This window comes from Gavialis gangeticus, unplaced genomic scaffold (assembly GCF_001723915.1).
Source record: "Gavialis gangeticus isolate Ggan-Ray unplaced genomic scaffold, GavGan_comp1, whole genome shotgun sequence".
NCBI classification, from domain to species: domain Eukaryota; kingdom Metazoa; phylum Chordata; order Crocodylia; family Gavialidae; genus Gavialis; species Gavialis gangeticus.
Window position 1 is genome coordinate 8,330,010 of NW_017728997.1, and position 15,180 is coordinate 8,345,189.

The 15,180-nt window shown below is 40.7% G+C and overlaps 1 protein-coding gene across 11 annotated transcripts in view; it reads right to left on the minus strand.

The window, feature by feature from the left end:
• Nucleotides 1–15,180, minus strand: part of CHL1 (cell adhesion molecule L1 like) — a 195,398-nt gene that overhangs the window by 83,049 nt on the left and 97,169 nt on the right. For all 11 annotated transcript variants that reach the window (XM_019504727.1, XM_019504731.1, XM_019504728.1 and 8 more), the window contains 3 exons: nucleotides 13,290–13,395; nucleotides 11,704–11,894; nucleotides 1,662–1,784 (listed from right to left, as the gene is read on the minus strand). In XM_019504727.1, coding sequence (XP_019360272.1) covers nucleotides 1,662–1,784; nucleotides 11,704–11,894; nucleotides 13,290–13,395 — 420 coding nt within the window. The remainder of the gene's footprint in view (nucleotides 1–1,661; nucleotides 1,785–11,703; nucleotides 11,895–13,289; nucleotides 13,396–15,180) is intronic.

A 15,180-nucleotide genomic window follows, 5' to 3' on the forward strand; every position in this document is an offset into this window, starting at 1 on the left:
GCCACTGATGAGACGATTTGTAGGTTCTTGGTGAGGGGAAAAAAAATCAAACCTATGATTCTTTTTAATGACACATAATATAAAAGAACCAGTACATAATGTAGTGGTTGTGTTGGTTTATTGTTAAAAGAGACAACGGTAAGAGAGTATTCATTTTTTATGTCCGGAGTATGGCAATTACTATAAAAGATCAGATCAGTCTGGGACCTTTGCCCCATTGACATTAACAGGAGTTTTTCATTGACTTCCATGGATGACAATTTTTCCTTAGATACTCACACAGGATGGTAACCATATCCTTAAAAAAACCAATAACCCAACAAAAATGGAAAGCTCTTCCTAATTTTGTTAACTGCCTTATCCTGATGTAAGAAGGTTTGTATCACTGACATCCTCTTTACTGTGGCTGCAGTATTTTTATTATCCTCTTTAAAATCCTTTTGAGCTCTCAGACTTTATACTTTATGTAAAAATAAATGTATCTTAAATCAATTTTAAAATTTGTTTGGCCTTCAATTTTATTGTCTGCATTGTAGAAAGGATGAAGAGCAGCACCTCTTTATCTTTGTTGTCTGGTGTTACAAGTAGTTCCCCATGTTTCTAGCTCTTATTATCACCTATCTCTGAACTTCATCTATCTTCTAAGACAGGAAGGCCAAAACTGAAACACTAGATTCCAGTTGAAGCCATGCCACAAATTAAAGAATCACATCATAATATTTCAGTTTTTGCTTTTATTTCATTCATTAATCACTTGTAGAAATTTTGCCTCTGGCTTCAGTAGAGTCTAGATTTCATGCTCCACTGTTTTCCTTCAGTTTTAGTTTCCTGTGGTGCACCAAGAAGTTTTCTTTGAGCTATCAGCAATGACAGCCAAATCCAGTGGCAGACCAATGGGGAGGAGGGGAAGTCACGGCCCCTGGGCTTGAGGGGAGTGCCAGCCAGGGCCTTTAGAGCTCTTATCTTGTGACATGACTTTATGTATAACTACAAGGACAGGGGGTGGGAGCAAGTGCAAGCATTGTCTCCCCGGCACTGGAGCCCCACGGTATGTCACTGATTTTCTGCATGCTTATGGGCGCAGACAGAAGTACAGCTCTCCTCTGTAACTTAAAACGCCTTGCAGGATGTGTTCTGAATTGCAACGATCCCCCGGACCAAACAGAAGTTCATTGCTGGTTCCAGTGGGAAGCATATCTAGCAGCCGATTTTCCCTAGCAATGGCCCCTCCTACCTCCCACTAGGTGCTGTTTTCAGAATGGGAGGGGGAAAGGGAGCTCATTCTAGTACTGGAGGGCGGGATGAGTGACTTGGAGCCCCCCAAACCAAACTCCCTCCGCTCCCTTTCCCCCTCCCTTTCTGAAAGCGGCTGGGAGGCAGTGCAGACACAAGTTACAGTACAGAAAACACTGTTTTGAAGCATCTTCACCTGAGGGTTAAGATTTCTGTGTGACCAGGCCCTTTTAAAGTGCTTTGCAGCCGTGTGTATCTGTTTGGTCACAGCTGCAGGGGGGTTGATTGGGCAAAAATTGTCACTTGTGTCTGCGCTTTATGCTTCTTCTATTTTTTCCAGCCTTTGTGGATTTTTAATGAAACTGATCTTTAAGGCAGGCATTTTAGAAAATGGTCACATGTATTGTGTATAATTAAATCTTACTTACCAATATTCATCCAATAGATATGCAAGGGTGGAATTCCTTTGGGGGGATTACAGTGCAAAACCACAGAATCACCACACTCGACATCAAGTGGCTCAATTTTCTCCTTGGGGAATTTTGGTATACCTGTAGCAGAACAAATAGTATCCGTCATTTTCTTACCTCTTGCAACGATGTCCCCTTGTCCACCATTTGTCCTAATAGCACCTTTGCACTATACTGTTCCTTGTGGTCTGTGCATTAATTGCTCTTAATAACATGTATTCATGAAAGGTTTTAAACATTTTAAATCTTTAGACCTTTTAAACGGTTTTCTATTTTCTGATTATTAATACAGCTTCAAAAAGAAAACTCAGGTTACCACCTTGGATATACTGAGCTGTAATCCTGCCTGTCAGGGAAGTCTGGCACAAAAAAAAAAAATTCAGAATAGATTTTTTTACTATACTGGCTCATTTCAGCATACTCACCCCTGCCCCTCACCAATGCTGGCTGAAGACCACAAAGGATAGGACTGGAGTGTAATGTGACCTGGCATAATTGCAAAATAAACCAGGCTATAACTTGTGCCAGGGGCTGGTTTTATTCCCCAGCTTTAGGTGAAATGGAGATATGTCCCTACCCCTTCACCTCAGATGTGCAAGTTTTCCTGCAGATTGGTTCTAGTGAGTCTATGTTTTCCAGGAGCTTGAGTCTACACTCAGTTTTCAGGCCTAAATAATCTGATGCATCTGCACAAAGACTGCAGGATTTGGCCTTCAGGGACCAGGTACTGTATTATGATTTAAGATGTGCTCCAATGAACAGCCAGTGATGTCAATGGGAAAACTCTCACTGATATCAACAGGATCTGAAAAGGGCAGGAAAAGCCATCAGCCTATCTTCAAACAGGGTTTCACTGGCAAACAAATTATAGGCTGTTGCTTGTAATCTCATACAAGCACACGCTGGGATTATGTCCATGAGTAACAGGAGCTGGAAACACACCCAAAGGAACAAAGAAAAGCCAGAAGTTAGGCATTGCTACATGCAAACGCATCTGTGAAGTGCAACCCCTCTTCAAACAAACCCAGGAACTACCTCCTACTTATATTCCAAGCAAGTCCAAACCGGTACAAGTTTCAGTTATGACAGTTCAATATATAATTATGCCAGGGTAAAAGAATGAGAGAGGCACGGCTATGAAGAACCAAAGTGAGTCAGTAAAGATTAATGACTTGTATGCAACGCTAGTCGAGTGAATACCAGTGGAGTTCTGCTGAAACAATGTTCAATATCAAAGCAAGGGTGTGACTGCAGACCAGATATTGGGTAAGATCCTCAGCTACAATAAATCAGCATTGTCACACTCAAGTCTTCAGTGCAATAAGAGATATGCCCAAGACAAGCCAATAGCACATGGCTCGGTTATCATTAAGACCCTTGCATTTGTATATAAAGGGTCAGCTTGTGACCATGGCTGAGGCTAGCAGAACAACATAAAAAGGAATAATGCTGATTTTTGTCAGGACTGCAACTTTTCATGGAAAGAAACCAGACACAATAAAATGTTCCTCCGGAGCAGCTTCTTGGGCCCAGAATAGGCATTTCTAATCAGAGCTTTAAAAAAAAAAGAGAGAGAAAACTCCAAGAGGTGAGATTAAGAGAGGCATGAACCAGGATAGCCAGGGGCCAAGGTACTGTAAGGTGCTCTCCTGGGACGTAGGAGACCCAGGCTCCAGTCCCTGGTCCATAATCAGGCAGAGCAGGCGTTGTATCCCCTGAATGCTTGATGAGGTTTCTATCACCAGGCTACCTGGCATGTTGCAGCTCTCCTCCTCAGTCTGTTTGTGAGTTAAAGGCCACGGTTTCCTCTTAATGGAGAATACGGACATTTTTGCAGGATGGGAAAACAGTTTGCTGTCCAGGTCCAGTGACCATTCCAGTACGTGAGCCAAGCTCCCAGGCAAGCATATCAGGTTGAAATTTAGGCCAGCTTCCCAGTGATGCTCTTGCTGAGGCCCAATCTGTTTCACCAGCCTGCGGAGAAATTGTCCTCCACTTTGTGCAGGAGAAGCTATTATTAGTCTTAGACACTGCTCCCCTTTATCTGCCACTTGTGTGTATCCTTGTGCAATATTTGTTTGCAGTACTCATCCATTTTACTCCTTCAATCTTCTGGAATCAATCACTACTAATTTATGACTGATCACAGGAACTATAATAATTAAGTTAAGCCGGAAATTGGTATTCAGCGCTACCCAAAAGGTACTGCTTGATGGAAGTTTTGAATATTGCATGGAATTATCAATGCAGCACATGGACAGCGTGAAATTTGAAATCAATTGATCCCTTTGCAGCACCTCTGTCATGTCAATCCTTTATGCATTCCCCCACATACCGGCTTAAATGAGGAGGACCAGAGAGCCTTGCATAGTTGTATGTCATCTCGCATTTTCAGGACACGGGGGAAAGAAAAAGCTTATTGAGTGACCCTGAGAGTGACCTGCTGAAATGCCAGCAGGAGAACCCTCTTGTGGGACATGCAAATCCAGTGACATCTAGCAAATAGCCCCGGTGAGAGGTGAAACACTGTCAGATGCAGCCTGTTACGGATACATTTTCCAAAAGCTCACTGTGACACACACATCTCAGAGCTGTCTGAGGAAAGAGTCCATATGCCAAGGATTAGCTCCTGCCAAAGGAATATCTCGAATTTTCTAATATCATGCAATTGTTAAATTCGGGGATGCTGCAGACACTCCACTGGCCTCTTCCCAAATTCTCTTCTTTTGAACAACGGTGACAAAGGAAATGAAAGATTTCTGGCATCACGCACTGAGCACGCCACGTCTGTTCAATCATTAGGATAACTCAGCTTAATGACCAAACACTTCTGGAGACACTTAAGAGCAAAGCAGAATGTTTTCAAGTGCTCTGATAAAGGGACATGGTGAAGGGGAAAGGGTTTTTGGGATCTTTCCTCCCATTTTTTTAAGCCAACATACTAGTTTGTCAGAAAATCCATAGCCCACACTGTTTATACTCTGTTCTACCATGAAGAGAGTACAGTAGTTTTACACAGTATAGCTTAATTGACTTCGTAGGTTTATACCACTTAAGGAGAAAAAAGAATCATAAGGGTCCCTTGAAGCCGGTTTTGTGTTTGAAGCCAGTGTGGGAAGCTGTAATTTAGAAGGAAGAGAGGATTTTGTAGTAACATATAACTGGGGAGAATCTCTGATGCACTGTAACTGGTTTATATCAGTAAGCTGGTGCAAAACAGGAGCAAACTTTACCGGCCAGTAAACGATTCCTTGTGTGTAGACAAATCCTCCTGTGATATACAACTAACATATCCCAAAGATGACAGACCAGGAGAACTGTATTCCACGGCAATCCCCAGCACTTCCCTGGCCATCTGCAGCCCTAAGTTTGCTCTACTTAATGCCAGCAATCAGTCCATTTGGCTAGCATATCAAAGAATTACAAAAGTGACTTACGGCCTCTTCCCACCTAAGAACCAACTGGACACAGCCCAAGATCCATGACAGCATGCTGGTTTCTGTACTGGCCCGTGCAGCATGCAGTTATATTTGGAAATCTCATTACGGCCTTTGACAGACCAGTGGGGCGATGCTGCTTATTTGTGGAATATCTTCAGTTGCTACATTCAATGGAAGGAGGCTGCAAATGTTGAACTGTCAGTCTCAAAAGTGGTAATCAAGCCACTGAGGGAGCTCATATAGTGGGACTGATGAGATGACTCTCTTTGACTCTGGGGAAGTTTCTATCCACTACCCTTTCCCAAGGCAAGGGGTGTTAACCCCCATAAATCATTGAGAGGTGGTTAGAGTGGTAACTATGGATTTATTAGGAGTCAAAAAACCTTGGAGAAGAAGTATTCTGTGTAACCTGGTATGAACCTAGTCATCACTTAACTTCCCCTTTTTCCCCATCTGTAAAATGGGGACGATGTTTTCATCAAGATTTTTAGAGCGATTTAATTATACCTTGTTTTTCATCAACTCCACAGATCTTTAAAATCTTTTCACTACAGACAATAGCATGCACATTTTTGTACCCCCTGAGCTATGCCAGCTGCCTCCCTAAAATTCCTCAGTCAATTTATGTCCCTATGCTTTTAAGTGTATTAGACAAGACTTCTTAAATATACTGACCACACATCTTGTGTTAGGTCAACAAGGAAGCTATGCTGCCTCATGATTAATTAAATAAAATATTTAAATTATGAGGCTATAGGAATTTTCTGGCACTAGCTAATTTTAGTCATTAAAAGGAATAGACTCCATAAGCTCACTATCACAGTGGTTTAGATCTGTATTCTTGCTTACTGATTAGTTTCTATTGCACAGGCAATATAATAAATCTGCATGTCAGGATTTTCTTCTTACTTTGTTTAGAGATGTTATCTGACAAGATGGTTAACTCAGAATAGTTAACTTACAGTTGACCATCACAGCTGCTTAGGTTAAGATGCATTAAGTTCCTGTTTTCATTTTTCTTATCAGCAGAATGCATGGTATTGTCATTACTTATGTGGAAAGTAAGGACCTTTTCTCCTGACATTTCCACTGATTTCTTGGAATTACTGGTATGTAAGCAATATCTTCACCATTTCATAGTTGTTAGGGTCGGAAGGGATCTCAATAGATCATCGAGTTTGACCCCCCGCCCTGGGCAGGAAAGAGCACTGGGGTCATATGAACCCAGCCAGGTGCTTGTCCCATCTCTTTTTAAAGACCCCCAAGGTAGGGGAGGGCACCACCTCCGTTGGAAGCCCATTCCAGATTCAGATAAAGAAGTTCTTCCTGATGTCCAACTTAAATCTGCTGTCTGTCAGTGTGTGGCTGCTGTTCCTGGTTATTCCAAGGGGTGCCCTGGTTCTCCAATTTCTTGCTGCTCCCTCTCCCTCCCCACCACGCAGTGAAGTTGTAAATGGCCCATTGTAATTTGTAATCTTGTTCCCTTTGTCTGCAGCAGCCTTGCTCTCCTTATAAACCCTCTATTATTATACTCTAACTAGAAGTGCATAAGAACAGAGTTAACATAATTTATGCTGAAAAATACCCAGTGTGACTTGTTGCTCTTTTAAATTTTTTTTTAACTTTTATTGGAGTGGTGGCTTGCCAAGGTGCTTGCATTAAACCTGAGCACAGCTGTCAGAGTCCTGCCAACCTCCACATCATTATCATGAATGCATGCAGAGATCTCTCATGTGCCAGTCCCTGTTCTAGTGTCTACTGCTGTGTAGAGTTCGTTCAGCGCGGTCTCTTCTGTAGCAGTGAAAAATTCAAGATTAATTTACAAAGGTTTTATGTACAAGCAACTCTGACTTGTACAGGACTTATGGGTTGTTGTCACTACCTCAGAAGAACTGAATCTACTTCTGTTCATTAATCCTAAGCTATTATACAACATATGATGCACAGGTAGATGGAAAAATAGTAGCAGAAATATACAAATGAGATTAAATGAAGATGAAGTTGGCTTAATACCATATTTACTCGAGTCCAAGAAGAATTTAAGAAATTTATAATATTCCACATATGCAGTGGATAAGCATGAGATTTAAGTAAGTCTCCCACATACAGTATCTGTGCAGCTTATTTCCTCTTTTTGTGAGGTCTTGTCACATAAATTAGCACCAGATCTTCTTGCTCAGCTTGCTGAACCCATAATTCTGCTCTCTCCAAGTGAATTTGCTACTTAGGTCTACCCTGCCACCTGTCTAGTATCCTTTCAAGCTTGACATTCACCTGAAAATTATGATTATGGTCTTACCTCAACCGACCAGATACTTGACAAAGACATGCACAAATAGATGCTTCCCCAGAGTCAGAGTCATCCCTTCAATCCCATTATGTGAGCTCCCTCAGTGGGTTGATTACCACTTCCTAGACTGACAGTTCAACATTTGCAGCCTCCTTCACTTGAAGGTAGCAACTGAAGCTATTGGATCACTCTGCAATTCCAAGGCAAAAAGAAAAGAAAAAAGGTACTCAAAAATACTCTCAACTTTTCACTGGCTCCTCCTTTTCTCCTCCATAACAACCCCCAATTTTTAACTATGTTGAACTGAAAGCTGTGTAGATGGAAAGAGATGCTTTGTTTATTAGACTACATTTGTTAAAAACCCTTCTAGCATCCAGTCCAGCTAGCAGGGAGATGATCAACTAGAAATCTTGCAGTTTCAACAGAAGCAGCTCTGCAGAATACTGTACAATGCTCCAGGACTTGAATCACAGTTTCAGTACTCCCTCCCCCATAGTCCATGAAGTTCAGCGCAATAAAGAAAATGGAAGTTCACCTCTGGTGTACACACCCTCACACCTTTATTGCAATGATGGAAATCCTGACCAGCGCATATAACGAGAGCTACATGATCTGTCAAATAACATCTCCGGTCTCATTTATAAGCTCAAAACTCCAAGGAAAGCATCAGCTAAGCAAAGTGTTCTGATTTTTGTATATTTAAGAGTCTCTTTTGAAAGTAAAAGCAATGGGTCACTGTAGTATCAGAAGACTTGTTGGACGTGTTATTCTTTACCTGAGACACAAAACTGTGGTCCTGAACTCCTTAGGAAATTAAAAGGCCAAAGGCACTTTGCATTAGAGTATAAATCCCCATGCCCTGGCCAGACTCCACAGTAAATAATTAGGTTTTGCCTAAAGCTTTGACTGACTGTTTTTCATCTCATCCTGTTTAAAACTCTAGGTGACTCCAGACAGCTGGTGTGTCCCACCTACTGGTAGCTAGATAATTTTAACTCACATCATACACATTTAGTTCAGATCAACTTAAACATCAAAATGTTTTGTAGCACTACTGAAACTTGGCAGATGTAGAGCTGGAAAGGACTTTAGGAATCTCTTCAGTCCATCCCTCTGATCATGGCAGGATCACCTCTGTCTAAAGTGTCCTAGAGAAGGGTTTGTTTACTCTTCGCTTAAAATCTTTCAATGATAAGATTTTACAACGTAGGTAATCTGTTCCTGTGCTTAACTGCCCTCAAAGTGGGAAACCTTTTAACCTAAATCAACCTTTTTGCAATATAAGACCATTATTTCTCATCCTGTACCTATGAACACAAGAGAACCGTTCATCGCTACCTTCTTTATATCAACCATCATTGTTTTTGAAGACTATTATCAAATCATCCTGTAGTCTTCTTTCTCTGGACTCAAAAATCCCAACTCTTCCAACCTCTCATCACACATCACGTTGTCTAGGCAGCTAAGCACTCTTATTGCTCTCCTCTGGACTCTTCCAATGCATCCATGCTGCTCTTAAAATGCAGGGTCTGAAGCTGGAGCCAGGTGAACTCTCATTAATCCTGAATAGCATGGCAGAAGCCTTTCCCGTGAGTTGCATAAGACATTGCTGTCATTACATCCCAGAAGGTTATTCGAATTTCCAGCATGTGATCCATGAGATCCTCCAAATTTTCCTTTTCCACAGTTCTGCAGATAAGCCAGTAATTCTCTCTTTTGTATTTAAGCACCTTCTTGTTCGCTTTTTTATCTAGTACTAAATGTCATCCTATTCACATCAGACATTTTTCCCAAACTCATCAAGGTCATCCCAATACTTTTCTTGCCCTCCAAAAAAATGTCTGCTACCCGTTTTGGGTAAATTGTAGCAAGCATAGACTCAAATGCAAAATGTATGGACGCAATTCCATCTTTCAACTCATTCATGAACATATATAGCCATAGCAGGCGCCGGACAAAACCCTGGGGAACATTTGTTATCATCCCCTCCCAGTTTGATCCCATTCTTACTGTATACTGCCCCCACTTTTGCCCTCCATGTTCTCTTTTTTTTTTTTATTGTGGTAAGAAACCTTGTATGATTTGCAAAGTATAGCTCAGTTTGACTTTTGGTAATTTTCACTTTATTACTACAAAGTGGTCAGGCCTTTTTTCCCCCCATTCTTTGCAGGCTCTCTGCTTAGCCTTAATATACTTTTAAAAGTGATTATGCACCCAGCTACATTTGGGGGCCCTGTTTTGAGTTTTTCCTCTTTTGTTAGGATACAATTTCCTCACAATTGCTGTACCTTTGATTTAGAGAAATTGAAAGTCTTCTCCCTATTTTAGTACTCGAGCTCTTCAGTCCAATTGAATTCACTATACAGCTGTTTTTGATTTCTCAATGTCTGACCCTTTGAAATGGAAAACCTTACTTACAGGCTTATTCCTGTTTATTCTTCCATTTAAATTTAAATAGAAGCAACTTGTGACCACTCAATCCAATGCAATTTTGTCTAACCACTCTATCAGGCCCTTGTTATTTAGGAGGAAAAAAGAAGTCCATCAAAGGTCCATCACCTGTTGTTTGGTGAAGAAATCTATTTGTTCTCACATCCAGAAATATCTGGTTCCTACCACTATTGTAGCACTCATTCTTCGGTCAATATCTGGGAAGTTAAATGATCCAATAATTGCTGGCAGCATCACTCTATCTCTCTTCGCTCTGATATTAGAGAGCTTTCTATCATAGCCAAATCCAATTCAGGGATTCTGTAGCAGAACCTCTTTTACGATCCTTCCCTCAAGAGACCCAAACCAATTCTGTGTTATCATACCATCGTTTCTGTTCAGACTCTCCTATCATTAAAGTATAACAACAAACCACCATTTCTACCCTTATTTATATCTTTCTTAAACATCACCTTGCTTGTGATAGCTGTAGTACAGTAACAATTGCTATTCCCTTATGTTTAGCTATTCCCATAATACCCAGTTTCAGGTGCTGCACCAATAACTCTTATTACCACTTTTTGTTGCCCAGGCAGTGTGCACTAAGTGCTTTCACTTGTTTCTCGCTGACCTCTCCCACGTACTTGGCCAGATTTGATAGAGTCTTTTGCTGACTTTGTCACCTACCAACAATGACTCTCATCAATATTTCTTTCTCCTTTATATAGAAAAACCAAGGACTGTGACTACTGGCATTGAATGAGCAAAATTAGGCTTTAAACAAATACAAATAAAGTTTGTATTAAACATTTAAAGACAAATCTTTAGAAAGGCACTTAAATAGTCTAGTGAAAGTCAAATAATTTTCTGCCACTGAACTCTTCTGTGGATGCCATGTAAAAGTTTATACTAATATGCCTGCTGGTCTATCCTCTAGAGACAGAGCATGGTGGATGATATTCAGCAAGCAGCAATAAACAATATTTGTTCTCAAAATTCATGTAGTTAGGGAAATATGTACATAATTTACCCAGGCCCTTTAAATTAATTAAAATGTTTGGGGAGTGTGCTTTAGCATTTGTATTAGAAAACCTATGAAGAGGCTGATGATTCATTAGCGGTGTCTGAACTTCTGCACTAGTAATGCAGACTAATTTCCTAGAAAGCAGAAACCAGGGATACTGCAGAAACAATGTAGTGAGACTCTGAAGGGGAAAAGGGCCTTGTGACACTTGACAGCACCACTGTGTATGTACTGTACTGCCAGCCACATCAGCTTTCCCAGATCATAATGTGTTTTATGGGGTAATTAGCTATTCGCAAGGTCTGAATCCTATGAAAAGCTATCACACCAGGGCATTACCTCCAGATGATAACACTTTGATACAGTCTCATTCTATTGCAAGGCTGTGATGTCGGATACAACATGATGAGATCACATTAAAATGTCAGAGCGCTGTGCTAGAAAGTGCATGTCAAACTGACTCCCAAGTACGACACATATATCATTACAGAAAGTTTTCTCGAGCCCTCCTTGGTTAAAGGTATTATTATTACTAGACTATGTGGCTTTGAGGATACTGTGGTTAAACAGAGAAAAATCTATGGAGTTTTCTTAGCATCCCTGAGCAAGATGGAGGATACTTAGAAAAACGTATATCATTCCAAACAACTATTCCCCTTCACCATTTAGGTTGATATCAGCTATTCCCATGCAGCACTTAAAAACTTTGTATACTAGTCAACATATAACAAGCGACCCACATATTTTGCTAAGCTGAATTACTCATGCTCTCTCATATTATTAAAAGCAATACATATTTTTAGCTAAAAAACTTACTGGGAACTATTAATTCAATTTCTTCTGACATGGCAGTTCCAAGTGCATTTGAAGCATAGCAACGATATTTTCCTTGAAAATCAGCCATGATTCCATGGTTTTGGATCATGAATGTTCCTGAATTGTTAAATGGGATTATCCTGGGGTCAGATAGCAAATCAAATGGTTTTCCATCCTTAGTCCAATTAAAACTGAAAAACAACACACTCATTAAGGCGTAATGTAATACACTATGGTAAAAGAATACGATTTAACATAAGCACAGTCCTGAACTGTATTTTGTTACAAAAAAATGGTGCATCAATATTGAAATGTTTCATGGTAATGTGTTGGTTTCTACCGAATTTTCATATTTTGCATGTATATTTTTTTAATATATATATTTCATTCCTATTTTAGTTTAATTTTGTTTTTACTTTAATATTATATTAACCTAGTATTTCTATTATACTATATAACATATCGAATGCTATATCATATGCATTCTAGTTAATATAGAGTGTTGCACTGTTTCAGCATTGAAACAAAACAATATTTTGAGGGTCCAGAAGTTAATTTTTAAAAAATTTTCATTCCATAGGAAATCTTTGCCTTTTCACTCTGATTCAGAAGGGAATACAAAGGCAGATTTTCCTGTAGAAAAGAGTTTCCAGGGCTATCAGAAGGCCATCAAAGCTTGACAAACTTTTTTAAGCATTTGGAAACTTAGCTTTTCATTAGCAACAGAATGTGAAACAAAAACATGGGCTTTAAAAAAAAAACATATTCCACAGCTTTCGGTCACAGCCAACCAAAAACAATGACATCAGCATATATTACATTAAAATTACAAAGAGTAAATGTAACGTTAAAATCAAAGTTATCTTTTTAACACCAAATCTTAAAATTAGTTCACACCATATTGTGCCTTGCTAAGTGTTAAATATCTACCTCAAAAACACAAAGAAGGCTCCTGGTCAGCTAACAAATAATTTAATTCATGTTGCATGAACAACTTGATTGGTGGAAGTTCATAGAAAATATTCCGGTATTGAAGTCATGTATCTGTATTTAAAAATTGTTTCTTTTACGTTGATGCGAAACACATGATGGGTTTTGGCGAAAACCCACGGTGACACTAGGCACACACAAAACATCAGATTAAATGCAAATGTGGACATTGAGCACTTGGTTTAATGTGCTTGGTATTTTCATGGGATAGGAGGCTAAGCAGTGCAAAAGGCAGAAGAACAGCTGGTACCCTTTGATTACCATTATGCACCTCATATCTTTTGCAGCACAGCTGAGCCAGCCTGGTGTAAATCATGGGGTGAACGTAGCACATACAAGAGAAATGAAACATTTCCAAAGAGGAAGAGGCCCGTTAATCTCTATTCACAGGGCGAGTGGAACAGATCGGGCAACAAAGATAGAGTGTCCTGAACTGGAAAGGCAAAGCTTAATGTATCCCCGAGATTACAAGCAGATTAGCATGCCTCAGCTCTCCCCTTCCTGCTCCGGTGCAAACCCTGTTAGGCAACAGTGGGAAGAGGTACCAAAGCAGGCTCCAACTTCCATTTGTGTCTCCAATGAAAACAAATACTCACGTGGGTTGTGGATTCCCAGTAGCTTCACATTTAATGGCAAAGTCGTCATCAAAGGGGTAGGCAACTTGAATCTTAGATTGCTCCGTGATTGTTGGAAGCTGTGCAACTAAACAGAGGGAGGATGTTTTGATTAAAAGTACTATTTGGGGGAAAGCAATAAGCACCGCAGGGAGCAGGATGCTCCCAGAAACCTGCCAGGCTTACCTTTAAAAAAAATCCTCTTGACGTTACAAATGTCAGCTCTCTGAAATCTGGGTGGCTGTTGTCCCAGCACAAATAAGGAAGGCTAGACAGCACGGGCAGAGAGACTCCAGCACACAGAATGAGGGTGGTGGGGTGGACTCCTGGTCAGCGTGACCCATTTTTGTGTACATAGGCCTGCTCTAAATCTTCAAAGGGATTAGGATCAGGTCCTTGTAAGACGTACAGGCTACGCCAGCCCTGTCATTCTGAAGTTCTTTCTCCCCAGTAAAGCACTAACTTCCTCAGCAGTCTGAGAGTATAATGGGGCTACAGATTACTACCTAGATGGTGTTCCTGCTTTCATTGCTCTGTGTGGCTCTGCCTCACAGAGACCTAATAGGTACCACAGTCTCTCTTCTAACAAAAGCTCAAGACAACAAACGTGGGGTTTGAATTGCTAACATTCATGACTGCTCGGCACTCTTATTTGCCAGCTGCGATTTTGAAAGTGACTTTTTTTTTTAAGTTCGGTGACGAGAAGAAGGGTGTCCTCCTCACTGTTAATGAGTCAGGCAGGAGATGAATAGTTTCACATCTCTGGATAAATCAAATGTGTGCAAAATAAGCGTGGATTTCAATAAGATGCAATATGCATGAGTATATACTTCCTAGAGCATGCTGTGCATATCATTAGTGACATTTCTGAACACAGTAACTTCCCAGCCTGTAGCCATTAATATTACATAAAACTTTATTGCAATTAGAAATGATGAGCTGTGGGTAACAACAGAAATATTCTCTCAGAAATCAGTCGATTCTTATCTGCTTGCTGGAGCATTAGTCTGTCTCATGTTTGCCTAGAGTTACTATGTTTGAGCAGGGAATGTAATGGTTGGGGTGTTTTAGAGTATACATATCTATAGTCTACAACATGGTAAATCATCTCCAATCACAAATAAGCAAGACTCCATTATACCAGACTCTGGTCTGGTCTGCAGAGCAGACTTTGCCTTGAGTAAGCACCCTGACTGCACATACGGCAAAGCAATGATCTTTCATTGACTTTTTTCTTTCTAAGGAAATTAAAGTGGGAAGAGGCTCTGTGCAACAGCGATACAATGGAGAATGAACCTGGTGGTATAACTGGGGATAACAGGATCATCACGTTGCTATAAACGAGAAAGAAAATGATTCTGTTCTCTGCTTTCAAGTCCACAAAGCTCATCACTCAAACGGTGGTATCTTGCACCATATGGTCTTCAACCCCTTGCAGCTCTCCTGGCCCCACCCTTTCCCATCAGCTTCTCCAGCTAGGCATAATTCCATCTTTATTAAAATATAAAACACATCATTACAGGAAATCAAGGGCCAGATGGTTCTCCTGAGTAGGTGTTTACGGTCAGGGGATGCACAAGGAACCTAACCCACCTTTTGCAGCTACATATTCCCTTTTGTGCTCAGTTGAGCACAATGACTGTTCCTAGTTATCCACCGGTGCTTGCCACTGTCAAAGGGAGGAGGACTACTGCCTCCTCACTAGTACACAGAGAGGAGCACACGGTACTGCACAGTACACACAGTCTTGAAGGCAGCATATGCTGCAATGCCTAACTGCACTTTTCCACCAACTGATAGGCACAATGCCTTTCCACCCCCATCCCCCACCCCCCTCCCAGCTGCTTTGGTGTTAGCACCATATAAATTGCCC